Source organism: Lissotriton vulgaris, chromosome 7, assembly GCF_964263255.1.
Source record: "Lissotriton vulgaris chromosome 7, aLisVul1.2, whole genome shotgun sequence".
In the NCBI taxonomy this organism is placed as follows: Eukaryota; Metazoa; Chordata; class Amphibia; order Caudata; family Salamandridae; genus Lissotriton; species Lissotriton vulgaris.
In genome coordinates this window covers 1,049,233,574-1,049,259,413 of record NC_141695.1, presented here as the reverse complement: position 1 = coordinate 1,049,259,413, position 25,840 = coordinate 1,049,233,574, and the positions used below count along the sequence as shown (strand labels likewise).

Sequence of the window (25,840 nt, the reverse complement as noted above, 5' to 3'; positions counted from 1 at the left end):
CGCCTGGCCCCCTTAGCATTGCGGCGGAACAGCCCCCGCAGTGAAGGGGTTAAAACAAATAAAAATATAAACAAATACTATAAAATTTAAATTATAAACATATATCAATACAAATATATTAAACCAGTATTAGGAAATGTATTGGAGTCTTGTAATAATAGATATACTATTCCCACTCCAGTATATGCAACAGTAGGGAAATTGGAAGACTTAGTGGGATCAAATCTATCATTATCACTCCAAACAGCACAACAGTAGGGAAAGCTTTGGACTTCACAGGGGTTACATTTACTATTCCTACTCCAATCTTTGCAAAAGTACGGCGAAACGGCTGTGTTATTAGGATCTACAGTGCTCTATCTATTGCGGCTGGCCCCTGGGTTGTAGGCATACAGCTGTGTAACCAGTTTAACTTGTAATAAACATTTTTCAAAAAAATAAAAACACATCTGTGCAAAAGTAGGGAAAGCCTTAGACTTCAGATGGGTTAAATGTACTATTTCCACTCCAGCTGTACAACAGTAGGGAAAGCATTGGACTTCGGAGGCGTACAATTTACTGTTCCCACTCCAGTCTGCGCAACAGTAGGTAAAGCGTTCAGCTTCAGACTGGTTAAACTTACTATTCTTAGTTCAGTGTGTGCAACCTAAGGGAAAGAGTTGGACTTTGTGAAAGGGTTAGATTTAATACTCCCACTCAAGTCTGTGTAACAGTAGGGAAAGTGTTGGACTTCGGAGGGGTAAAATTGACTATTTCCACTCCAGTCCATGCAATAGTAGGGAAAGCGTTTAACTTTGAGTGCTTACATTTGTACTATTCCCACTCCAGTATTTGCAACCATGGGGAAAGCTTTTGACTTTGGATGGGTTAAATTTACTAATCCCACTCCAGTCTGTGCAACAGTAGGGGAAAGCATTTGACTTCTGAGGGGTAACATATACTATTCTCACTCCAGTCTGTGCATCGGTAGGGAAAGCTTGGACTTTGGAAGGGGTACATTTACTATTACCACTCCAGTCTTAGTTGTTAAATTACTTTACTTTAAGCACGTTACATATTGGAATAACTCTATAATTTACAAAAAATATAAAACTATAAATTAAAACATTATTACTTAAGATAACATTTATAGAAAAATAATCAAATAAACAACAATTATCCTGTTATTTAAATGGTTATTTAACCATTACTTAATTACTTTCCGCCCTATACCACTGCAAACCTAGCAGCCCACACCTAAAATATAGTGAAAATAAATAAGTATAACAAAATGTACATAATTAATAATCAATTACATAATTAACAACAGTTCATTATTAATTATTACTTAATTAACTTCCAACCGTACAAACTCAGCAGTCTGCACCTAAAATATAACTAAAATATATGATTATTATGCAATTTACATAATTAATGATCAATTAAATAATTGATAATACATAAAAAAATAATTGTTAATTAATTGTTACCTAATTAACTTTTTACTCTGTACCCCTACAAACGTACCAACCCACACCTAAAATATAAATATAATGAATCAATATCACATAAAATACATAATAGGTATCAATTATATGTTTACTTAAAATTATTAATTAATTAATAGTTCATTATTACTTAACTTCCAACTTTCTCCCCCTACAAACCCAAAAAGCAGTTATAACACAATACATTATTAACAATTAAATAAAGAATTCGAAACCACTTAATATTACAAGATATATTTAAAACAAATTATAATTCTATAAACAGTACTAACACAAAATGATGATATAAATTAAAACACATTAAATTAATTATAAAAAGATATTCTTTACAACTATATTATTGAAAACGATATTTACAACGAAATTCATAATGATATTGCTTACCTGAAAAAATGATATTCTGACAACAATATTTCTGCATCACAATATTTTTGTATCACAATATTGTTTTTCCAAATTTCTGTCTCCCGATATTTACACCTCGATATTTTGTTCAACTACCATTATGTGTATTTGTAAAGTGTGCTATCACCCGCAAGGGTATCCTTGCATTGATCAGGTGTTTGGGCCTTGTCTCAATGTCGGACAGAGATGGGCGTGGGGGGCGGTGGAGGGTGTTTTACTCGAGCCAAGCGTAGAGGGGAGAAGACTCTCTTAGTGGGAGGTCATTCCAAGCTTTAATCGCAATGTATGAGAAGGCTTGTCCTCTGGCTCTGTTTCTGTGTATGGATGGGATGTGTGCAAGTAGGGGACCAGCTGAGCAGTGGTGTCTTGCTGGTTAACGTAAGGAGATGCATTTGGTCCACTAGTCTGGGTCTTTGTTGTTTAGGGCTTTGAGTATGTGTGTGAGGAATTTGACCTGAGCGCGCTTGTGTATTGGCGAGCCAGTGTAGCTCCTTGAGGTATGATGGGATGTAAGTCCTGCGCGATAAGTTGAGGATGAGTCTGAATGTCACGTTCTGGTCCAGCCTGCTGATTTAAGAATGATTTCTGAAATCTGAGAACAACTTGTGAGTTGTGTTAATTTTATACCAGTTTCAGGTGATTCCTACGAGTTGAAGGTAGAAAGCAGACTGATTTCAAAATCTTTGATTAATTTGGTCCAAAATATTGAGTGAAGACATAATCAATTATTGCTGCAAGCCTCTTTACCAAATGAAAGTACCTGTTTCCAGACTGCCAAATTACCCATTACTTATGACTATGTTTAACTCTAAGGCCCATTTTAATAAGTGCATTGATTAAACATTACGCTTAGTATTTTGAAAAAAGGGTAAAGCAAGACCCCAAATGGCATCTAGATTCAGAAAACAAGCTTTCCTATAAGCTGATGTAATTCTCATATTAAAGTATTCAGCCTCAAAACAGAGGTAGGAAATTTATCAAACAATTTTAGTAGAAGCCTTTGAAAAGTTCTGCAAAAGACGCCCAAAATGAATAGTGGGTCAATAATAAACATTACATAGTAATAACTCATGCAAGCAGTCATCCGATTCCATGAATTAGCAGTACTCAACTAGACCAAAGTGGCAACCATTCTGTGGCTTTCCAATCAAAGGAGGATCTTAACAGATTGGAACCTCCAACCACCCATTGGGCGCCCTCTGCCTAATGGTGTGGCAGGGCAACAGAAAACGAAATAATTATCAAAATCCTTAACAAGCCAAGTCTTTTAAACAGATAATTAATGCATCATCAAAATTAAAGCTAACATTGTCAGATGAGAGGAGACCTTGCAGCCCAGCCGCATTTCAGCTGCATAACCCAGATAATCCTCGGATGAACAAATGCTAACAAGTGCATTGGGGAGTCAGGACGAAGTCTGGAACTCTAGCCCTGATTATCTCTATTGTTTGCATTCTTCATTGTCTAACTCACTTGTCTGTGACCATTCTTATTAATAACTTAATAATTGAGATTTGTGAAGTTTCTTGATAAATACTTTAAATTCCTAGGCATTGTGTACTGAGATCAATTTCTGGAGGGTCTGGAAGGTATGTGGCTAGTTGAAGTCAATCTAAATACTTCATTTCCAAAAATGGAGAGAACATCTAAACCCTTTTCTATTTAATAAAAACATACCGTCTTTCAGGACTAGAGAAGAAATTGACTCAGAGTAAAAATGCACATGGGTCACCTGAAAATCCTGCCCCTCTTTAACATTAGATTTTAACTCAACTAAAACAACAACTTGTGGCGAAATAAGTCTAACATCATATACAATGTAAAATATATTCAGGATGGCTTGATGATTCAAAAATGAGTTAATATTAGGTTTGGGACAGAGCTCTAAAACTTGGAAAAATATGGGATTAATCTCCGAAATCACCAGGCCTCATCAATTAAAGAAATATTTGACTCACTGACTACTTGTTTAAAGATATTCAGTTCCAATGAAGTATCAAGTATGGATTGGGTCACAAACCTGATTTTTGGGGAAACAACAATTTATTATGGAACCAACAATCAATTAATCTTCCCCCAAATCTTTCCTAGATGAGCATGAGGATTTTAAGTCATGAACTGTTATAGTTTTTCCTGCTGAATCAGAATCAGAATCAGTAGATGCAACCCCTGTTTTCTTCAAATTTCCTGCTTTCAAATGAGGAAATGAAATCTGGAATAGTTCTCCTTTTGGGAGTAGAAATTGTTCTAGGAGGCACCATTCAGTTATCCATATGACCTATGAGAGTTTTAAGGCCTGGAACCACACTAGCCTGCAATGACTTTAGACCGTGAATGCCACCAAAGACCTGCAAGGCTCCACCGTCCCCTACAACAGTCGCCCAGTCTACCCCTTGACTCCTCGGCCAGCTGATCAGGAAGCAAACTGAAGCCAGGTTTGTTGCAGTGCCTGGAATCACTGAGCACCAAGTCAACAGTCAAGTGGGGAAACCACGTTAACTGGCACAAGCACGCCAACAGCCCAGTGCCGTGTGAGTCAAAGTCTATAGTGCAATAGCGCACCAGTGGGCCCGTGTCCTGCAATCTCCCGTCATAAAAGTGGCCTCAATACCGTTGCCACTGCTAACAGTGGAAGACGCAAGGCTGGTTCGGAGGGACTGCTGAACCCTGGGCACCGATCCTACTCTGTGCAGTACAAGCTCCGCTTTCCCGCTAAAGCTCTCTTCAGCACATCCTGTTGGGTGACGGAATGTCAGGTTTGTCCAAAAACGTGATGGTACGGGAAGTCCTCTCTGTCACCCAGCTTCTCTGCCAGGGTAAAGACCCCATTTCAGTGGGAGACATTCTGGAAATCTGCTGCTGTCAATCCCATGCAGCATAGAACATCCAGTAACTGCCAGTGCACAGCTCGTTATTCTGAGCCACAAGTTAGACCCAGGTCGGAGTGGTGGCCGAACAATATTCCTGACTATGGGCTGTAGTGAACCATGTGAACCTGTACTTGGGGCTTTCTGGCAGCCTCCGCCAGCACACTCCAACCGGCTCTGACCTCCTCCCGTTCACTGCAGGTGTGCAGCGTTAGTGTTTGAGTGGATCGGGGGGCAACACAGTGTTTCAGAATTCAGGCGGCTGTGGCGAACTAGGCTGACCCACTGCCAGGGGCCTCTGGAAGCCTTCACTGGTCTCCTTCAACCCATTCCGACCTCCTCCGACCGCTCAGTGCTAGCTCACAGCATCAGCATCTCATGTCACTCAGCAGTAAATGCTTTGCAGAGTTTTTATAGTGACTTGCACATACATCGACCCCACAGAACCCTCTACCAACATAATGTCAAGGAACGAAGAAGAAGGAGTTAAGAATAGTAAATCTGTACTCCCCGATATACACTTGGGTTGATGATATGTTGGTAGTCAATACAGTGGCGTAGACATATGTGTAGGTCAATATAACTGACCTCATTATTTTAACATACAACCTACTGTGTGATGTTATTTGGTGTTTAGATGTTGTGAAGAGCTGTGATGTCAACATGTGTTGTAGGAGGTGATTGGAGTACAGTTTCTCACTTCTGAGTCATCTTGCTGGTTATTCCTCATGGCAGACTGTGATCCTAAATGTGTGTGATGACTTTAATGCGTTTTTGTAGGCTAGACTCACTGAAGCTAAATGCTAAATTATAGTTGCCCTGGTTAACACATTATTGTGTGTTTTAAGCCCGCAGAGTGTGGAAAAACTACCTCCCCGCCATCAATGGTATTGTATATCTGGTGGACTGTATCGATCACGAGAGGCTCATGGAATCCAAACAAGAAATGGATGTGAGTACATTTATTTGAGTGCAAAGATTTTATTTAATTTTATATATGAATTATGTTCCATCTAACGTTGTATATAAAAGTTTCTTTATAAAGACCAGAAACCCATCATTTTAAATTAAACTAAGAACAACTGTACTTTTACCTAGAGTCAGATAAAATGAAAAACACTCTCAAAGGACAATGTAGCCAAGCAGCATTCAAAGCGAGGATCACACTTCTCATTTAACAGGCACTGTGCCTAAAAGAACACTTGCAGGTTACATACCGATGGTCACTCCTCTTGGGAATGAAATAGATGGTATCTTTTCCAACGGTAGCCATCTTCTAGCAATATTGCCAGTAACTTGCTCTGATCACAGCGCAGTCACTTGGGATATCCTTCTGTATCATAGTACAGTCTATGAGAAGGCTCCCAAGAAGCTAATTCATTTCTGGGCATGGGACCAGATTAATGGGCAGGTCCTTAATTCATTCCTGCTTACTTCTCAACCAGCCGTGGCGGAAGAGGTAGACAAGAAGGTATCTAATTATTCTTCATGGCTGACTGGAGCTGTCAACAGGCTGGCTCCAGACAAACAGATTGTATCAAGGAGAAATAAACCTACATCTCTCTGTTTCTGGGAAATGCTTCGGGCTGCTAAGAAATCCTGTTGCAAACAAGAACGTAGGTGAAAAGAAAACTACGATAATAATGAAAAAGAAATATATAAATCTTTGCTAACAGATTATAAAAAGCTTATAATGAAGGAAAAATCGCAGTACTCTATTAATTTAATTGACAAATCCTGTTCTACCTCCAAAGCCCTTTTTCAAGCCGTTTCCAAACTTTCGTCTCTGGCGTTTAAGAATATAGATAATACTAATCAGGAATTCTGTGATTCTCTAGCTTCATTCTTTCTGAATAATTTTGAGGTTATCTATAAAAAATTCACTTCGAATACAGCAATATCTCCTATTAGGAAAGACAATTGTCTTAGGGATAGCAAGAAGGTTTCCTTTGCCGGATTTAATTTTCTCTCAGTAATTCAAGTTAGACAGTTGGTTTTCTCTACCAAATCTGTCTCACTTCACAATCCCTGCCCTCCTGAAATTATACAGCTCATTCCTGAGCTGGTAGCTGCCCAATTGACGTCCATTTTTAACGCCGCACGTAGGACCAGTGTCTTTCTAAAAGACTGGAAAGGTGTCTCAATTCCCCTGTTGCTTAAGAAAACTCAACTCCAATAGCTCCAGACTGATCTCCAGGCTGCCTTTTGCAGCTCAAATACTAGAGAAAGAAATTAACTTTCAACTATCGGTCTTCCTGGTTAGCAATCAGCTTATGGGTGACTCCCAATATGGGTTCCACAAGGGGCATTCCAAAGAATTTGCTCTTATTGCAGCTATAGAGAAGGTTAGGGCCACTGTGGATGGTGGGGGCAATGCTGCCCTCATTCTACTCGACCTTACCACGCCCTTTGACACGGTCAATCATGAGCGTTTGTTGAACCGATTGGAGGATCTGGGTATCTAAATCATTTTCCTTACCATGCGGAGTTCCCCAGGGCTCCTCAGTGAGTCCAACTCTTTTCAATATTTATGTTACCCCGCTGGCTGCCCTGGTTAATTCGTTCGGTCTATCTTTTGTCTCATATGCGGATGACACTCAAATTGTTGTCTCCCTTTTTTAAGAATGGTCCCAACGTTAATGAGACATTCTAGAACTGCATGCGGGAGGTCGGTGCGTGGATGCATGCAAATTGTCTTAGAATGAACTCTGCAAAAGCAGAAGTCATCTTATTTGGGGAAAACACCTCCTTTTGGAAACCCTCTTTGTGGCTTTGTTCCAGGGAAAAAGGTGAAAAACCTGAGTATCCTGATTGACGATAAATTGACTTCTAAAGAACAAGTCAATAAGGTAACTTCAACAGCCTTCTTTATGCTTCGGACAATCAAGAAAATAGCACTGTTTCTTTCATCAAACCCGTAGAAAACAGTGGTCCTTAGCCTTGTAATGTCCAAGTTGGACTTTTGCAATGGACTATAAGCTAATTTACCTAAAGCTCCCTTGAAAAAGCTGCAGACTCTACAGAATACAACAGCAAGGCAGCTGAGGAAAATCCAGAGATTCCAGTCAGCCTCACAGGCCTCAATCAATCAATCAATCAATCCGGAGTTTGTTAAAGCGCAACTACTCACCCGTAAGGGTCTCAAGGCGCTAGGGGTGGGGGGGGGGGGGGGGTGAAGGGGTCCATTCCATCAAGGAGGGGGTCTGTCGAAGAGCCAGGTTTTGAGGTTTCTTGCGAAGATGGGGAGCGATGTTGTCTGTCTGAGGTGGAGCGGAAGGGCGTTCCATGCTTTGGCCGCGAAGAAGGAGAAGGAGCGGCCTCCCGATCTGGTCTTTCTGGTGCGGGGGACCTCGGCGTAGGAGAGCTGGGCTGATCGTAGGGTACTTTGGGGTGCGTGGAATTTGAGCCGGCTGTTCAGGTATGCTGGTCCGGTGCCGTGGAGGGCCTTGTGTGCGTGGGTGAGCATCTTAAAGGTGATTCTCGCCTCGACGGGGAGCCAGTGGAGTGTGCGCAGGTGCTGGGAGATGTGGCCGTGTTTTGGCAGGTTGAGGACCAGTCTTGCGGCAGCGTTCTGGATGTTCTGTAGCTTGCGGATGAGGTTTTTGTTTATCCCGGCGTAGAGTGCGTTGCCGTAGTCGAGTCTGCTAGTGACCAGGGCGTAAGTGATTGTCTTTCGGTGTTCGAGGGAGATCCATTTGAAGGTCTTACGAAGGAGGCGGAGGGTGTGGAAGCAGGAAGATGAGACAGTTGATCTGGCGGTCCATTTTGAGCTCGGAGTCCAGGATGATTCCCAGGTTGCGTGCATGGTCTGTGGGGGTTGGCGGGTTTCCGAGGGCGGTGGGCCACCAGGTGTCGCTCCAGGCGTAGGGGTTTGGGCCCATGATGAGTACTTCTGTTTTGTTGGTGTTTAGTTTTAGGCAGCTGTTTTTCATCCATTTGGCGACGGCTTCCATGCCTTCTCGAAAGTTGCGTCTGGCGGTGTTGGGCTCGTTGGATAGGGAGAGGATCAGCTGGCTGTCGTCTGCGTATGACACGATGTTGAGTCCGTAGGTTCTGACGATGGGGGCAAGTGGAGCCATGTAGACGTTGAAGAGCGTCGGGCTGAGGGAGGAGCCCTGGGGGACTCCGCAGGTGGTAGGTGTGGGGTCTGAGAGGAAAGGGGGGAGTCTGACCCGTTGCGTCCTGCCAGAGAGGAAGGAGCAGATCCAGTCGAGGGCCTTGTCCTGGATTCCTGCGACATAGAGTCTGCGTATTAGGGTGCGGTGGGAGACTGTGTCGAACACCGCTGATAGGTCTAGGAGGATGAGGGCTACTGTTTCTCCTTTGTCCAGTAGGGTGCGGATGTCGTCTGTTGCGGCGAGGAGGGCGGTTTCCATACTGTATTTTTTTCTGAAGCCGGATTGGGAGGAGTCGAGGATGTTGTGTTCTTCAATGAATGTGGCGAGTTGGCTGTTGATGGCTTTCTCGATGACTTTCGCTGGGAAAGGGAGCAGGGAGATTGGTCTGTAGTTTTTGAGGTCGGTGGGGTCCGCTGAGGGTTTCTTCAGGAGGGTGTTGACCTCGGCGTGTTTCCAGTCATCGGGGAACGAGGCGTCGCCAGGGAGCGGTTGATGGTGTGGCAGAGCATGGGTGCGATGGTGTCAGCGGCTCTGTTGAAGATGTGGTGGGGGCAGGGGTCCGTGGGGGCCCCTGAGTGGATTGACTTCATTGTCTTCAGTGTGTCTTTGGTGGTGAGGGCTGTCCAGTCATCAATCGCTGGTTTCCGGGTGTCGGGGGTGGTTGGTGAGGGTTCAGTGTGTTGGTTGTCTTCGTCGAAGTTGTCGTAGATGCTCTTGATTTTGTGGTGGAAAAAGGTGCTGAGTTTGTCGCAGAGGTCTTGTGAGGGAGGGATGTCGGTAGACTCGCTGGTGGGTTGGGCGAACTCCTTGATGATGCTGAAGAGTTCCTTGCTGTTGTGTGCGTGGGTGGAGATTCTGTCTTCAATCGCTTTTTTCCTTGTTTCTCTGATGAGTTGATGGTGAGCGTTGGTGGCGGCTCTGAAGTTGTTGTGGGCTTCTGTTGATTTGGTGTTTCTCCAGGCCTTTTCGAGGCGGCGGTATGTGCGCCTGGACTCTTGAAGTTTGGTGGTAAACCATCTGGCTTTCTTGGCACGGGTATTGTTGTTTTTCTTGAGGGGGGGCTATGGTGTTGGTGCTGTCCGAGATCCAGCTATGCAGGGTTCGGGCTGCGGTGTTGGGGTCGTCGTTTTCCACGATGGTTGGGGTGGAGTTGTTGAGTGAGGAGATGAGCTGGTCGTCGATGATTTTGGTCCAGTTTCTTTGTGGAAGCAGGTGCTGGTGTCTGTGGATGGTGGGTGTTCTGAAGGTGAAGTGGACGCAACGATGGTCGGTCCATGGGAGTTCGGTGGTGTGGCTGAAGATGATGGAGTTTCCTGTAGTGAAGAGGGGGTCGAGGGTGTGTCCTCCTGAGTGCTTGGGCTCGGTCACGATCTGGCAGAGTCCAATGTTGTGGAGGTTGTCCAGGAGGCATGTGGTGTTGGGGTCCAGTTGATTGTCGAGGTGGAAGTTGAGGTCTCCCAGCAGGGTGTAGTTGGTGGATGCGATGGTCTGCGGGGAGATAATGTCCGTGATGGAGTTGGCGAAGGGTCCGCGGGGTCCAGGGGGTCGGTAGATGAGGGTTCCTCGGAGGGCGGCAGTGGGGCTGTCCAGTATCTTGAAGTGAAGGTGTTCCATCAGTTCTGTGGACTCGTCAGGGAGTGTGCTCAGGCGGAGGCTGGATTTGTGGACAATGGCGATTCCTCCTCCTGGGTGGGTGGGGCGGTCCTTCCTGTAGATCTTGTATCCTTGAGGGATGGCGATGGCGATGTCTGGTCCTGAGGTGGCGTTGGTCCAGGTTTCGGTGAAGAATGCTACGTCTGGAGTGGTGCTGTCGAGGAGGTCCCAGATTTCAGTGGCGTGTTTGTGAAGGGATCGGACGTTGAGGAGGATGCATTGCAGGGTCTTCGGTTCGGTTGTGTTCTTGTGGGCGGGTTGTGCTGGATCCGTGTTCTTGGCGGTTCTGCAGGTGTGCCGGCAGCGGTGACAGCTGAAGGGTCCATGGGTGTCGGCTGGTGATGCTAGCTTGCAGTTGTTGTTGCAGCCTGGGTTGAGTGCGAGGAGTGCTGCTGGGTCGTAGGGTTGGCGGGCGGAGGTCCAGGGTTCCTGGTGCTGGTCGCGGACGGGTCGCGGACGGGCGCAGACGTGCTTGCCTTTGACGCGCCTTCGGTGCACCAGCGGCGCGCCCGCAGCCCGCGGCCGCTGTGCGGCCGGGCAGTGGCCGCCATGAAAGTAGGGGTTGGAGAGGGCTGGACAGCTGGGAGGCGGGAGCAGGGAGAGGAGCTGGATTAGGCAGGTCGCGCTGGGGGGGGGGGAGGGTCCGCGGGGGCAGCAGCGTCGGGGAAAGGTAAAGGGAGTAAAGAAGGGATAAAGAAAAAAGGGAAAATAAGCAGAAATAAGGCACAAAAGAGCAGAGATGCAGAAAAGGGCAGAAAGGTGAAAGATGGAAAGGGTAGAAAAACGAGTGAAAACGAGTGAAGGAGCAGAGGGAGAGAAAGGGAAATGGGCAGAAATAAGGCAAAAAAGAGCTGAGGTGCAGAAAGGTGAAAGATAGAAAGGGTAGAAAAACGAGTGAAAACGAGTGAAGGAGCAGAGGGAGAGAAAGGGAAAATGGGCAGAAATAAGGCACAAAAGAGCAGAGATGCAGAAAGGTGCAGAAGGGTGAAAGATAGAAAGGGTAGAAATACGAGTGAAGGAGCAGAGTGAGAGAAAGGAGACAGAGGTCCACTGGACCACCAGGGATGAGGCGCAGGGAAACCTGCGGGTGGAGGAGGGCCTCGATCACTAACACTCAAGAGTGCAGGGGCACCTCACTTAATGGTGGAGCAGCGAGGGTGGGAGAGCAATTTCACTGACAATGAGTCAGTGGTCTTGCTCGCCTGTGCCCGCAGTGGCCGCCATTAAGTAGGGGTCGGGGAGGGCTGGACAGCTGGGAGGCGGGAGCGGGGAGGGGAGCTGGATTGGGCCAGTCGCGCTGGGGGGGGGGGCCGCGGTGGCAGCATCGGCGGGGAAAGGTAAAGGGAGGAAAGAAGGGATAAAGAAAAAAGGGAAAATAAGCAGAAATAAGGCACAAAAGAGCAGAGATGCAGAAAAGGGCAGAAAGGTGAAAGATGGAAAGGGTAGAAAAACGAGTGAAAACGAGTGAAGGAGCAGAGGGAGAGAAAGGGAAAATGGGCAGAAATAAGGCAAAAAAGAGCAGAGGTGCAGAAAGGTGAAAGATAGAAAGGGTAGAAAAACGAGTGAAAAACGAGTGGAGGAGCAGAGGGAGAGAAAGTGAAAATGGGCAGAAATAAGGCACAAAAGAGCAGAGATGCAGAAAAGGGCAGAAAGGTGAAAGATGGAAAGGGTAGATAAACGAGTGAAGGAGCAGAGGGAGAGAAAGGGAAATGGGCAGAAATAAGGCACAAAAGAGCAGAGATGCAGAAAGGTGCAGAAGGGTGAAAGATAGAAAGGGTAGAAATACGAGTGAAGGAGCAGAGTGAGAGAAAGGAGACAGGTCCACTGGACCACCAGGGATGAGGCGCAGGGAAACCTGCGGGTGGAGGAGGGCCTCGATCACTAACACTCAAGAGTGCAGGGGCAGGGGCACCTCACCTAATGGTGGAGCTGCGAGGGTGGGAGAGCAATTTCACTGACAATGAGTTCAGTGGTCTTGCTCGCCTGTCCCCGCAGTGGCCGCCATTAAGTAGGGGTTGGGGAGGGCTGGACAGCTGGGAGGCGGGAGCGGGGAGAGGAGCTGGATTGGGCCAGTCGCGCTGGGGGGGGGAGTGGCCGTGGTGGCAGCATCGGCGGGGAAAGGTAAAGGGAGGAAAGAAGGGATAAAGAAAAAAGGGAAAATAAGCAGAAATAAGGCACAAAAGAACAGAGATGCAGAAAAGGGCAGAAAGGTGAAAGATGGAAAGGGTAGAAAAACGAGTGAAAACGAGTGAAGGAGCAGAGGGAGAGAAAGGGAAAATGGGCAGAAATAAGGCAAAAAAGAGCAGAGGTGCAGAAAGGTGAAAGATAGAAAGGGTAGAAAAACGAGTGAAGGAGCAGAGGGAGAGAAAGGGAAAATGGGCAGAAATAAGGCACAAAAGAGCAGAGATGCAGAAAAGGGCAGAAAGGTGAAAGATGGAAAGGGTAGATAAACGAGTGAAGGAGCAGAGGGAGAGAAAGGGAAAATGGGCAGAAATAAGTCACAAAAGAGCAGAGATGCAGAAAGGTGCAGAAGGGTGAAAGATAGAAAGGTTAGAAAAACGAGTGAAGGAGCAGAGTGAGAGAAAGGAGACAGAGGTCCACTGGACCACCAGGGATGAGGCGCAGGGAAACCTGCGGGTGGAGGAGGGCCTCGATCACTAACACTCAAGGGTGCAGGGGCAGGGGCACCTCACTTAATGGTGGAGCTGCGAGGGTGGGAGAGCAATTTCACTGACAATGAGTCAGTCGTCTTGCTCCTCTACAGAATACAACAGCAAGGCAGCTGAGGAAAATCCAGAGATTCCAGTCAGCCTCACAGGCCTTAGTGAGCCTTCATTCTCTCCCTGTGCATCAAAGGATTCGTTTTCAAATTGTTGGTATTACATATAAGGCGCTTCTGGGGCCAGGTCCTGCCTTCTTAAGAGAAAAACTCAGATGGTACGTCCCTAACAGGACTCCTACTTCCTGCTCAGATAGAAATCTGGTCATGCCACCCTACAAGCTCTCCTCCTGGGGAGGAGGGAGGTTTATGCTCTGCAGGACTCAAAACTGGAATTGCCTTCCCTTAGAGATAAAATCTTCTCCCTCTCTTTTGAGTCCCCGCAAACTTTTAAAAACATGGCCCTTTACTAAACTCTGTGTTCATTTCGTTCCTTGCTTCTTAGCGCTGAGACTCCTCAGAGTAATTGTTCATGCTTTATAAAACCCAAATCAAATCAATTTTGTTTTGAGAAAATACGCCATACTATTTTAACATGGGTTTTTACCATTTGTGGCTAAAATCTACATGTCCAAGGCGAGAGAGCCAAATCCCATGTGGTCTAATAAGCAAGAGCAGTACAAACAGTGAAAAGCTGAGAGGTGGAGTAGGAATGTGAGGGCTGCGAGAGGCCTGAGTTTTGCAATGAAATACAAAATATTGTGGAAAAATGTACAAAACAGAATCGGGACTGGAGCAGAGAAAGATGAGGTAGGGGCTGAGCTCTTTGGGATATTTTCAATGAACTAGCCTTAAATCATTTGAACTTGGTGCCCCAGAGCGTACTTTAAATGACATAAGTGCGGCATGAAAGAAGCGGCAACACCTGAAATATATTTCCAAGAACATCCTGCCCATAAACTTACCAAAATAGCTTTCTCGCTCTTATACTTTTTATCATTCTGCTTCCAAATGCAACCTATTTTCAGCAGGTCTGGCTTTGGTGATAGTCTTTTCTAAATCTGTATCCAATTAGGTGAGACAAAGGGAGGAAAGCATTCATATCCAATGTTGTGAGGCGGGGTTGTCTGTACCGGAGAAGTCCTCCACACCCTCCTGGTAAAAAGTTGTACCACCTCCTTGATGTGTATCACTCTGACATTCGTTCACTTGGGTCAGACTACCTTTAGGGCAATCAGACAGTGCCCTAAGGGCTGGTGTGACAGATCAGTGTATGGGCTGTTTTTTGGCTGTTTTGAGGGCCGGTATTTATGGCCCTGCTTGACAGCACAAAAGTTGCCAGACAGTTATGTGAGAATTACTAGAGACAGGCTTTGGCTCTGCACACATGTTGGGAGACAGGAGTCCATGCTTTGATTGGGCAGAAGCTGTGTGCTTCCACAAAAAGTGCTGGCCCTCCAAACAGCTATGATCATTTTGTTTATGTATGCAGCTAAGCTTGAACTTTCAGGAGCACACACATGGCACTGCAATGCTGTACACATGTTTTAGATAACTAGGGGCTAGATGTAGGTAGAATAGATTTACCGATTTTTAATTACCGAATTTTACCGATTCGGTAATTAAAAATCGGTAAATCTAAGGGGTGGGTATGTAGGTATTCCAGATGTGCTGGAATACCGAATCGGAAGAATTCGGTATTTACCGATTCGGTAAATACCGAATCGGTAATGCCCATTCATTCCTATGGGCTGAAGCCCATAGGAATGAATGGGCATTACCGATTCGGTATTTACCGAATTGGTAAATACCGAATTTCACAAGGGTGCAGGGGGTGTCACTTTGACACCCTCTGGCACCCCTAAAATAGGCATGTGCGCCATGTGGCACACAGACATGCCCTAAGGGCATGTCTGTCTGTCACATGGCTAGGTGTGCATGCACACATGTGCATGCACACCTGAATTCGGTATTTTAACACCCAATTGGATTGGGTGGTAAAATACCGAATTTGTAGGGCCTTTGGGACTCAGAAGAGTCCCACCTACATCTGGGAATTACCGAATTGGTAAAAATACCGATTCGGTATTTTACAGATTCTGTAAATTTACCGATTCAGTAAATTTACAGAATCTGTAAAATCTGGCCCCCTACATCTCAAGATGCCAAATACCGGTCGGAAACGGCCGAATTCGGCCGTTTCCGACCGGTATTTGCCACCTACATCGGGCCCTAGATTGTTTATGGTGTTTTACTTTGGCAGCTGCACAGATGTGAGGAGGACAGCCATTAACCGACATTCATTTTCAGGTTTGTCTTGACAGTGCAACTGTCACTTGGCCTTTTAACCAACACCAATATTCTTCTACAGTTCTTTATTTCCACGCAAATACATATCCATTCTTGTGCTACCTACCTGTAATGCTTCACATTATCTGACATTTATTTAAAACCCGACCAATTGGCATTGACATTGCTTGTTACAGTTGATTTCACTGATACTACCACAAACATTGCTTGCAGCAAGTACTAATGCATGCACTCTCCCATAATTTCAAAACACCTATATGGTTTGTCTTTACAATTTTAAAAATGCCCTGATTTGTAAGTGTGGGGAACCTTTTTAGCTACCTGATTCTCTTTTTTTTTTTTAAGTTTGAAGTTTATTAAGGCATAAAGAAGAAAAGACAGAGCATGAAGAAACAATCAGCAGTTATAGAAACAAAAAATCACTTACGACAGAATGGTTTTGATCCAAGAAATAATGTGAAGTAAAAACATTGGAAGTTAAAATTAGGATGCATTAATAATTTTACATATACTAAGATAAAACAATTCACGGTGGTTTTTGAACTTCAACAGTACGTGGTGGAGGATTGGGAGATGGCCTGGCAATTCTAGATAAATATTCGGTGAGGGGAAGCCATAGAAGGTCGCGTTTAATTGCTAGAGAAATAGGGGAGACAAAATTGGTGTCTAGACGGTGATTGAAACAAACCGCATTCCACCATGCAGAAAAAGAAACATCTTTGGCCTGTTTCCAATGTGATGTAATGTGATGGAAAGCAATGGCTATCAGGAGATCAAGTAGTTTGTGTTTATGGTGGGGTCCAGAAAGATCAGGGGAAAGGGAGCCTAGGAAAACATGAAGGAATGTCAAGGGGAGAGTGAGATTAAAGAGTTTTTGTATTTGAGACCAAACTAAATGCCAGAAATGAAGAATGGGAGGACATTCAAAGAGCATATGTTTCAAGTCAGCTAGTGGGCAGGGACAGGACCAACAGGTGGGAAAAGTGTCTGGAGAGAAAGAGGATAAGGTTGCGGGGGTGTATAGCGTACGGTTATATAGAAAAAATAAGGTTTGCGTAGTGTTGGCAGCTCTAGATGTATTTTGAATTTTAGACCAAATTTTATCCCAAAACATAGAAGGCCAATTTTGAGACAAATCATCCTCCCAAGCCAACTCAATTTTAGATTTAGTACGCTCAATAGATGTTTGAAGGGATTTATAAAGAAAAGATGCAGAAGGGGATTGGTCAAGAGCATTTGAGATGGAAAGGTGAAGTGTAGGAATAGTGTTGGTGGCAGGGAGAGAGGAAAGATATTGAGTAAGGGAGGGAAGTAGAGATAAGTATTGTTTGCGGGAAGAGGAGGGTAACGAGAATTGGGTTTGGAGTAGGTGGAATGGGAGAGGACAAGAGTCAGTAACAAGTTGAGAAACCCATTTTAAACCACGGGAATGCCAGGATTTCCAATAGATTGAACGATTTCGAATTTTAATGAGTTTATTATGCCAGATGGGTTGGGTAGAAGTAGAAGATGCAGAAGGGTAAGTGGATATTAAGTATGGTTGAAGAAGAGAACGTGAGTGGGAGATGATGGGAGAACGGAGAGAGGTGACGTTAGAGGAGAAGGAGAGAACTTCATTGAATTCATAAGGGTGAAGGAAAGATGATTCGAGTGTGAGCCAAAGTGGAGGATAGTACGGAAGATCCGAAGAAATCCAACGTAAGGCTTGTTTTAAAGAGAAGGCATTATGATAAGATTGAAAATTAGGAAATTTAACTCCACCCAGAGATTTTTCCTTCTTTAAAGCAGAGAGGGCTATTCTGGATTTCTTGTTTTTCCATAAAAACTTCAATAAAATAGAATCTATTGATTTGAAATGATGATTGGGGATATGAATGGGAATCATAGAAATAGTGTATAGAACCAAAGGAGCTAGCATCATTTTTATGGAGTCCAGGCGACCCCACCAGGAAAGAAAGAGAGGGTTCCAGCGGTTGATGGAAGAAGTGAGCTTAGTGGAAAGGGATTCAAAGTTAAATTTGAGGGTGTCATAGAGACGAGGGGCAAACCAAACCCCTAGATATTTAATCTTAGAGGGTTGCCAGGAGAATCCAGAGGAGTCGAATAGATGCTTTAGACAAAGGGAATTCAGGGGTAGTATTTCACATTTGTCCGTGTTAAGTCTGTACCCAGAGACATTAGAAAAAGCGGAGACTTGGTTTAGGAAGGAAGGAAGGGTTATTTGAGGGTCTGAGCAGTAAAATAAAATATCGTCAGCGTATACCGATAATTTTACTTGTTGTTGTTGGGAACCATATTGAAAACCGGAAATATTTTCGTCGCGTCTAATTTTGGTTAAAAAGGGTTCTAAAGCCAAAATAAACAAAAGGGGAGATAGAGGACAACCTTGACGAACTCCTCTTTGGAGGGGGAAATAATCAGAAGTGATGCCGTTAGCAAAAATAGAAGCATGGGGACTAGAGTAAAGTAGAGAGATAAGGGAAATGAATTTAGGTGGGAAACCGAACCAACGAACGAAGAGCTCCGTGCTACCTGATTCTCTAATGGCCAGTCTCACCCTGTTCACTTATGAGCACCAGCAGTCTTTTTTTATCATAACTAGAGAAACATTCATTTGTTAAAAATAGTTGTGCATTTAACCTTAAAGACGTGGTAAAAGTAAATTTCACATAAGATGCAGAAATCCCCAATTGAACCACGTGAAGATTTTTGGTTTCTATGGGGACATCCAAGCTTTAGTGGCTCACTTTGCAGTGAATATCTCAAAAGCCTTTGAAATTTAAGAAAAGATAGCTGAATACAAAATTATATAGGATTTCAATTTTAATCCCACGTGGTCTACGGGTTTTAAGGTACTTATGACCTAACTAAAATAAGTTGCACAAGGAAAAAACATAAAAAGTGTAATGAAATGTGAGCTTCCAAATAACAGTTTGATATATACTGTTGTAGTACCTGTTAAATCTACACATGCAAAGATTCCAATTAGCCTTAGAGTTTCCTAGGCCTTGAACATATGAAAAACATCCAAGGGTGGTAATAGGTTATAAATATATATATTAAGGAAATATAATCAAATAGATTTAATCTTGCCAAACAAATATACTTTGACAGTGAAAAAAATGCTGAGCCTTTTCATTTCCTTAAAGTCAAAGAGTTTCCAGGTATAGGATCCTGACTGATTTTCTGGTAATGTTCTAGCACATCAAGGACCTTCTGATTGATACTAAATGTATCACAAATTACACACATGCCATCTTTATCTGTAAGTTTTATGTTTTATTGTTACTGTTAAGTTGTAGAGTGTAAAACCCCACCCTGCATAGACTACATCTCTGGACTTATTGTCCCCAGGAGGGAAAATAATGTGGAAGGAAGATTAGTGTTGCTTTCATTGGTTTTATATTCAACATTCCCAAAATACCTCTTCAAGTGAATTTCCAGCAACACCTGGTGTGACTACATGCAGCCAGACAATAAGGAAGTCAGATCTCTTAATTGGAAAAAAAGAGTCACTTGTTTAAAAGAAATTCTTCAATTAGTGATAAAGATCTTTTAGATTCATGCTGATGTAATGAAAGATACACACAAAAGGAGGTAGGTCCTTGGCGGGGCTGAGGGAGGGCTGGGCCGTTTATGAATCTAAACACACACAAAAGTGCCCCCTTCTCAGACTACTTACAGTATAATTTCAACTAGGACCAAATAAACAATTTCATTAAATCCGGTCCGGTAAATTTATTTATACCTCTTAGTCATGTACTTTCATACAAATTTTTTTTTCTGGTGACAGAGAGAGAAAACACAATACAAAGGGTTATTTACAGTCTTACTCAATCAACAATTAACATCAAACATTACAAAAATATCCAAGAAAATAACATCAAAAGACATCCAACAAACAGTGCAAATCACAGTTCTTCGATTTTTCAATACACTAGACCATTTCCATAGTCACAATTACTTTTTTTTTTTTTAAAACGAACTAATTTATAAGAAGAGCAACAAAACATGTATGACTTAATCAAAAGACACTAGATGTACTGATTGGCTCTTGATGAATTTGCCAATACGTTTCAAGTTTGGGCCATGAATCCCCAAACCATCATCAGGGCTCTGTTAGTCGTCTGTTTAGGATGCAAAAAAACATGAAGTTTTAATGACAAGCTATTCGCCTCTTCTCTAGACCAAACCGTTTGGATAGGGTATATATGTACCTGTATCTTCCTATATGGGTGACCACTAGTAGCTTCTATCGGTGGATACACTATTTTCTTCAGATCTCAGATGGTGCACCTTTTTTAAAAAAATCTAAAGATCACCAACATATTGTCTGTATTTGTGGGAATTACTCATAAAACGTTGGAAAAACTAATCAGAGTAACTAAGCAATTCATACCTCCGTCTACGCGGGCTGGCGCTGCGAGAGGGGCGGAGGAATTTCTGTGTCTGTTTACTTAAATACTATTTAAACAAAGACACATAGAGTGCTTTTAGCAGCCTTGTACATATCAGTTAGGATTTTGGTTATTTTTCTGTAAACTGCATGCTTGTCATACCTGTCATATAGTCCACTGTAATAGTGCAGCTGGGCTGCGTCATCTGTTTATCAGCGGCGGCCTCGTTCACCTATTTGAACAATGCATTCGTCAGGGCCCACATTTCTTTGCCAAACAACTCGTATTATATTATTGTCAGGTCGCAAAAAGCTCCCTACCTGTTTTCTTATGGAACGAGGTGAAGCCTCTCGCCCCCGTCTGTGGCCCCGTCCTGGGCTCGACGTATATCAGGCTCGCCTTTGTTAATGCTCGCGAGTTCCGATTTCCGCAATAAATCAATCGCTCTCTATGAAGGAAAGCGCAATGTTGTGTCAGTCGCGGTTTTATGCTTAAACGACAAACGAATTAGACCGACACACTCGTGTTGCCACAATACCTGTAAGTGCGGTCTGCTCCGCTACGTGAAGCCGGTGCTACTCGATCCCTTGCTAATCGTTTGTGAAGCCGGCGGCCAATTCAAATGTTTAAAAAGTCCACTGTTATGTTGGGTGCATTGTGGGAGCTGAAGTTTTAAGGCGCCCTGTGTGAGTGACTGTAAATATCCCGAGTTTGTTCAAATAATCTAAGTGTTATTTAGAAAGGATAATTACAAGCATGGCTCGCTGTATGACACAATTCAAAAGTAGAAATTGAATCGCACGCTCTTCGATCTAGTAGCAAGAAGTTGGTAATACATAATTACTCACTACTTATTACAGGATGTTCCTGCAGCCTCAGCGTCTACAATCAAGCAGTGTGACCCCAAACCTCAAATTCTTGACAAATCCATCAAGAGCCAATCAGTACATCTAGTGTCTTTTGATTAAGTGATACATGTTTCGTTGCTCTTCTTATAAATTAGTTTGTTTTAAAAAAAAAAGTAATTGTGACTATGGAAATGGTCTAGTGTATTGAAAAATCGAAGAACTGTGATTTGCACTGTTTGTTGGATGTCTTTTGATGTTATTTTCTTGGATATTTTTGTAATGTTTGATGTTAATTGTTGATTGAGTAAGACTGTAAATAACCCTTTGTATTGTGTATTCTCTCTCTGTCACCAGAAAAAAAAATGTTTGTATGAAATTACATGACTAAGAGGTATAACTAAATATACCGGACCGGATTTAATGAAATTGTTTATTTGGTCCTAGTTGAAATTATACTGTAAGTAGTCTGAGAAGGGGGCACTTTTGTGTGTGTTTAGATGTAATGAAAGATGGCCACTGACAAGATAAGTCAGGTTAGATGTGTGCTCCCATGGCCATAGTAAATCACCCCAAAGTTCTGCTACCCATTGCTTAGTTTGTAAAAGAAAGAGTGATGGTGACCGAAGTTAAGATCAAAATCCCACGTCTGGTGCAATTAAACATTGACGTGACAAATACCAAGGCTGGTACTATTAAATCCACCTCAGGTCTCTTTAACCCACTTAGACCTGAACAACCCGAAGTATCGGGTAAAAGAACCTAGCCAAAAGACATAGATTTCAGAACTCAATCTGAGTTTGAAAATCACCAGGAAAGAAAAACTTTTCATTCTTGAGTCCCCTCACTCACCAGGGTTTCTCCACGGTGACATGCTTCCTCATAGGGGCCATCTCAGTCCGCTACGGACTGAGGCGTGCTACGACTTGCGGAATTACGTGTTGTGAAAACTATGTGTAGTGCAGAAAATATAGTGGAGTGGGCTAATGTGAGTTAAAAATACCTAGCTAGTGTGCAAAATAATGTTATTCTTGCTCCTAGTTGGTATAGTCTAAAAACAGGGTAGAATGCTGGAAGACCTAGCTTTAATGGGTTAGATGTACCTAGCATTTTGTCAACATGTTTGGAGCATTCCCCAATCTCTTCATTAGGACATAAGCCCAAAGCGTTGGCCTATAGTATTTGCTCATGGTGCTTGGGATTCTCACACAACCATGCATCTGGCGACTAGCAGTTTGCTGATGAGGTGCCTCCTTTTTCTGGCCCAATCAACACCTTTTGTAATGCTGCTAGTGCTACCTTTACTAAAGGTGCATAGTTTGGTTTGATGCACTTGTGTCCAGCTTTCTCTGCTTTTCCCTCACTAGTCTCAGTTAGACAGACAGCATGTCTACAGGTAGGAATGATCCTCGCTTGATGGATTTTCCACTCATGAGCACAGTATCTTGGTGCACATACTTGTTTTCTTTTACTTTGCACTCCTCCGAGGCTCAGATAATCTGTTTCCTCCTTTGAGGAGCGTTTCATCTGAAGATGGTCTGTGCCTTCTCCCTCCCAGGCCCCTGTGTGGTAGAGAGGCAGTCCTCTGTTGCCTGGACCTACCATACATGCTAGGGGGGAGGGGTAATAAGTGAGTTTGGTGGGAGCTCTGCAACTAATAGCAGGCACCCTGTCTAGTACCCCTACCATCCACCCAGGCCTCAGAAAGCTGACCGCCCACCCAAGCGCGAATGGAAGAGTCCGCTTACAAGAGACGCACCCACTCACAGAATTTGGGTCTGAACCGTATACCCTTCGGAACTGCAACCAGATAACACCATTTAATAGTATCAATAGTATCATAGTTCCTTGAAACCAAATTGACAGCCATGTCCTGCATAATAATCATCCTTCCCCCATGCGGAACCCCACAAAGCCTCATTCAGAGATACACAAAACACAAATTATTTTGTCACGCAGCCGTATCACTCATCACCAAGGCACTCAGGTTTGTGTGCACTTCGCCTTCCAGAAGTCAGTGCCATGGAGCCATCCGCCTGGATGACAACTTTTATCGGGCCATCTTCAGGATGGAATTGGCTCCCCCCGCAGTCTCCTTGAGCAGCCTCCAGTTGGGACTACAAGCCCTACCCGAGTCCTGGGCTCCGGACTTCCAGGGAGAAGTCTTATCCTTGGGCACCTTGTTCCTTACCTCCAACCACCTCCATACATCATCCAGAGAGTCAAAGAAGTGAGACCTGCCCCTAGCCAGCACCTGCAGCCAGCTGGGTACAGAAGCATATAGGGAGACCCATTGATCGTAGCCTGACCTTGACCTCCAGAAAGGTTTTTTGAGATCCTTGAACCTTGTTAGTGTAGTCAGGATAGATGGGGATTCTGTGCTACTCAAACCAGACATGATCTGTTTCTCTGGCCGCACGAAAAATGCAGTCCCTGCCTTTATAGTTTAATATGCATGCTATTATAGCCTGCGGCAGTGCGCCCTGCCTTGGGGGCGCCACCAGAGCCCAATGCACCCTCTCCATGGCAAACAGTGAAGTAAATCCACACAGTTTCAGGGTGTCACGGATCCAGTGCTCAACAAGGTGCTCAGTTGAAGCCCTCCTCAGCATGCTCCATGAACCCCAAGATTCTCACATTGTTGCGGCAGAATCTCCCCTCCATATCCTCCATTAAGGCTTCCAGGACCCCAGTTTTGTATGTGATCGTAGCCACCTGTTTCTTTAAAGTGCCCACCTTCACATGATCTCCACAATGGATCCCTCAGCTACCTGCACCTTGTCAGAGAATGTACGTAAATCTGTGCTAAGGAGGGTTACCTCAATGGCCACTGTTTCAATTTTGCCCTCCAAAGCTTCCCTGGAACCTTGAATGGCCACAACCAATTCTGCATGAGTAGATTACTCAGTAGGCAAATCCAGTCTCCTGATCAGTCCTGCCACATGTTTGTCATGTAGAGCGCTGTGAGGGAGTCGTCTGGGTCGTGTATTGTTCCATGGTATTCTGCCCAGCTGTCCTGTTTCTGCCCATCACAGGAGTCTAAAATGTGTGAGGTAAAGAAAAAGTGCCAGGGCCCTTGTCAGGATTCCACTTGCACCACCCATTGCCTCTGTCAGTCCTGCCAATTACATTACAGTATCAAAACATCTACTAACCATCACTCTCTCCTACTAGTGTGACAATTCTGACTAATCCAGGCCCCCAAATCTGTAAGAATGGCTTCAGCAGCAGGTTTTAATCATTTGTAATGTATGTTGAACTAGTAAACCACTGCTGTTCTGCTAGTATCCAAACTAGACAAACTATACCGAGAGCATGAGAACCACGTCTGGGCATACCTGTTCCACTCGGCTTGACAAATGCAAAAAGAACAATTGATGGACAGAATGCAGAACAATGTCATACATTCAATCCAGTACAGAGATCTGGGCCTAAATCCATCGTGGATTAGTGGGACGGGTATGCCCAGACGTAGGTCCAGTGCTCTCCATGCCACTGGAGTCAAGCTATCCTGGCTGAAGAGGGCTGAAAGCCCGAAACACATCCTAGGATGCTTGTTTCCAGTCCAGGGAGGACCTGTCCTGGCAGTTCGGGCTGGACTGTTCCCATTGGGCGCAGGGTCAAGACTTTTCAAATGGCTGGGTTCAAACCGGAATGGCATGATGAGCAAAAAAATGATAGTTTTAGGTCCAGATCTCTGTACTGATGTGAGTGCATGAAATTGTTCTGCATTCTGTCCATCAATCTTTTTGCATACGGTAAAAGTAGAGCCAGCTGAGAAGCGCCATGCCCTCTCTCCTATCGCTTCACCCCCTCCCATGCCCAGGGTCCATCTGGGCCCCTCACCCTCTATGACATAGACACATAATTTTGCAGAAGACACTTGAGGAGGATCCAAACTTGATGTAGACTGGGGGAGAGGAACTAGCATTAGCATAACACACTAAACCGCGGTGAATACATTTGACCCACCACAACACCAGTTAGACTTCACAAAGTTTTAAAGGTTATCATGTTTGAAACTCTAAAACTAAGACTGTTGGTGCAGCTAACAAGATAGCCGTGGCTGGAGTATAGCACAGACTCTGCACAAAAACAGACAATTGATTGTGAGACACCTTACACCAAGGACTCCATTAACTTAGAAGGAATATATGTGAAATTGTAATTACCATAAGAATGAGAACTGTGCCCAATTGTCTATTGTATTGTATCAATATGAAAGTTGAAAACAATAATGTATCACTTGGGGAAAACAAAATGTCCATTTCCCTCATAGGGGATTTCCATTGATAGTCATAAGCACTGAATAGTCCTTCCCATGTGCGGGGACCCTGGAGCACTTTTTCACAGTATGTCTTCTTAAATGTAGATGTTTGCCTTTCTTCAGAAAGGCCTGCAGAGTCACTTAAGAAAGAAAACAATGTACACCCTATAGGAGTAGGCTACCCTGGCCCAATTCTTCATCTTGTACTTAAAAAAGGGGTCAGGAGAATTATATATGAGTATAATTTCATGATGTTTTTATGAAACAGCATAAATCTCTTTCACAACCCCTTTTTTTGATCAAGTATAGAGATGAAGGAGAGCAGGGCAGAATGCCCATAGTCTGTCATTATATTTGTGAAAAGTGTAGGCTGTGCCTTTAAGAACCCAGGGACCACCAGTATCCTATCATGTTCAGCTGGTGGAAGTTGCTTCAGTTTTTTTCCGGCTCTTTCTGACAGGACCCTGGAGCATTGAGCTAGGCCAATTTTGACTTTTTCTCCACAAACCTTACAAGTCATTTTTGTTGACAACTATTTTACTCTACATTTTTGGTCTCTCCCTGGCTTTTTCAGTTTTTCCTGACAGAAAATTGAGGTATTTTGACAGAAAATGCCTTCTTTGTTGGACAAATGCCCATCCTGTGGGAGAAAAAAACGCTAAAACAGATCTTCATGAGGTTTGTATTATCTGCCTCCCAGAGAGTCATGTTCCTGAGTCTTGTCACCACTGCAGGAACGTCCCAAGACAGGACACACCCTGAAGTACAGGGAGAAAATTTTCCTCTGTGGTACCGAGGAACGAAGAAGACAACAGACGCATTCTGAGGTTGG

The 25,840-nt window shown here is 44.0% G+C and overlaps 1 protein-coding gene across 2 annotated transcripts in view; it reads left to right on the top strand.

The window, feature by feature from the left end:
• Positions 1 to 25,840, top strand: part of SAR1B (secretion associated Ras related GTPase 1B) — a 470,631-nt gene that overhangs the window by 324,235 nt on the left and 120,556 nt on the right. For both annotated transcript variants that reach the window (XM_086931492.1, XM_086931493.1), the window contains one exon: positions 5,608 to 5,711. In XM_086931492.1, the coding sequence (XP_086787618.1) occupies positions 5,608 to 5,711 (104 nt within the window). The remainder of the gene's footprint in view (positions 1 to 5,607; positions 5,712 to 25,840) is intronic.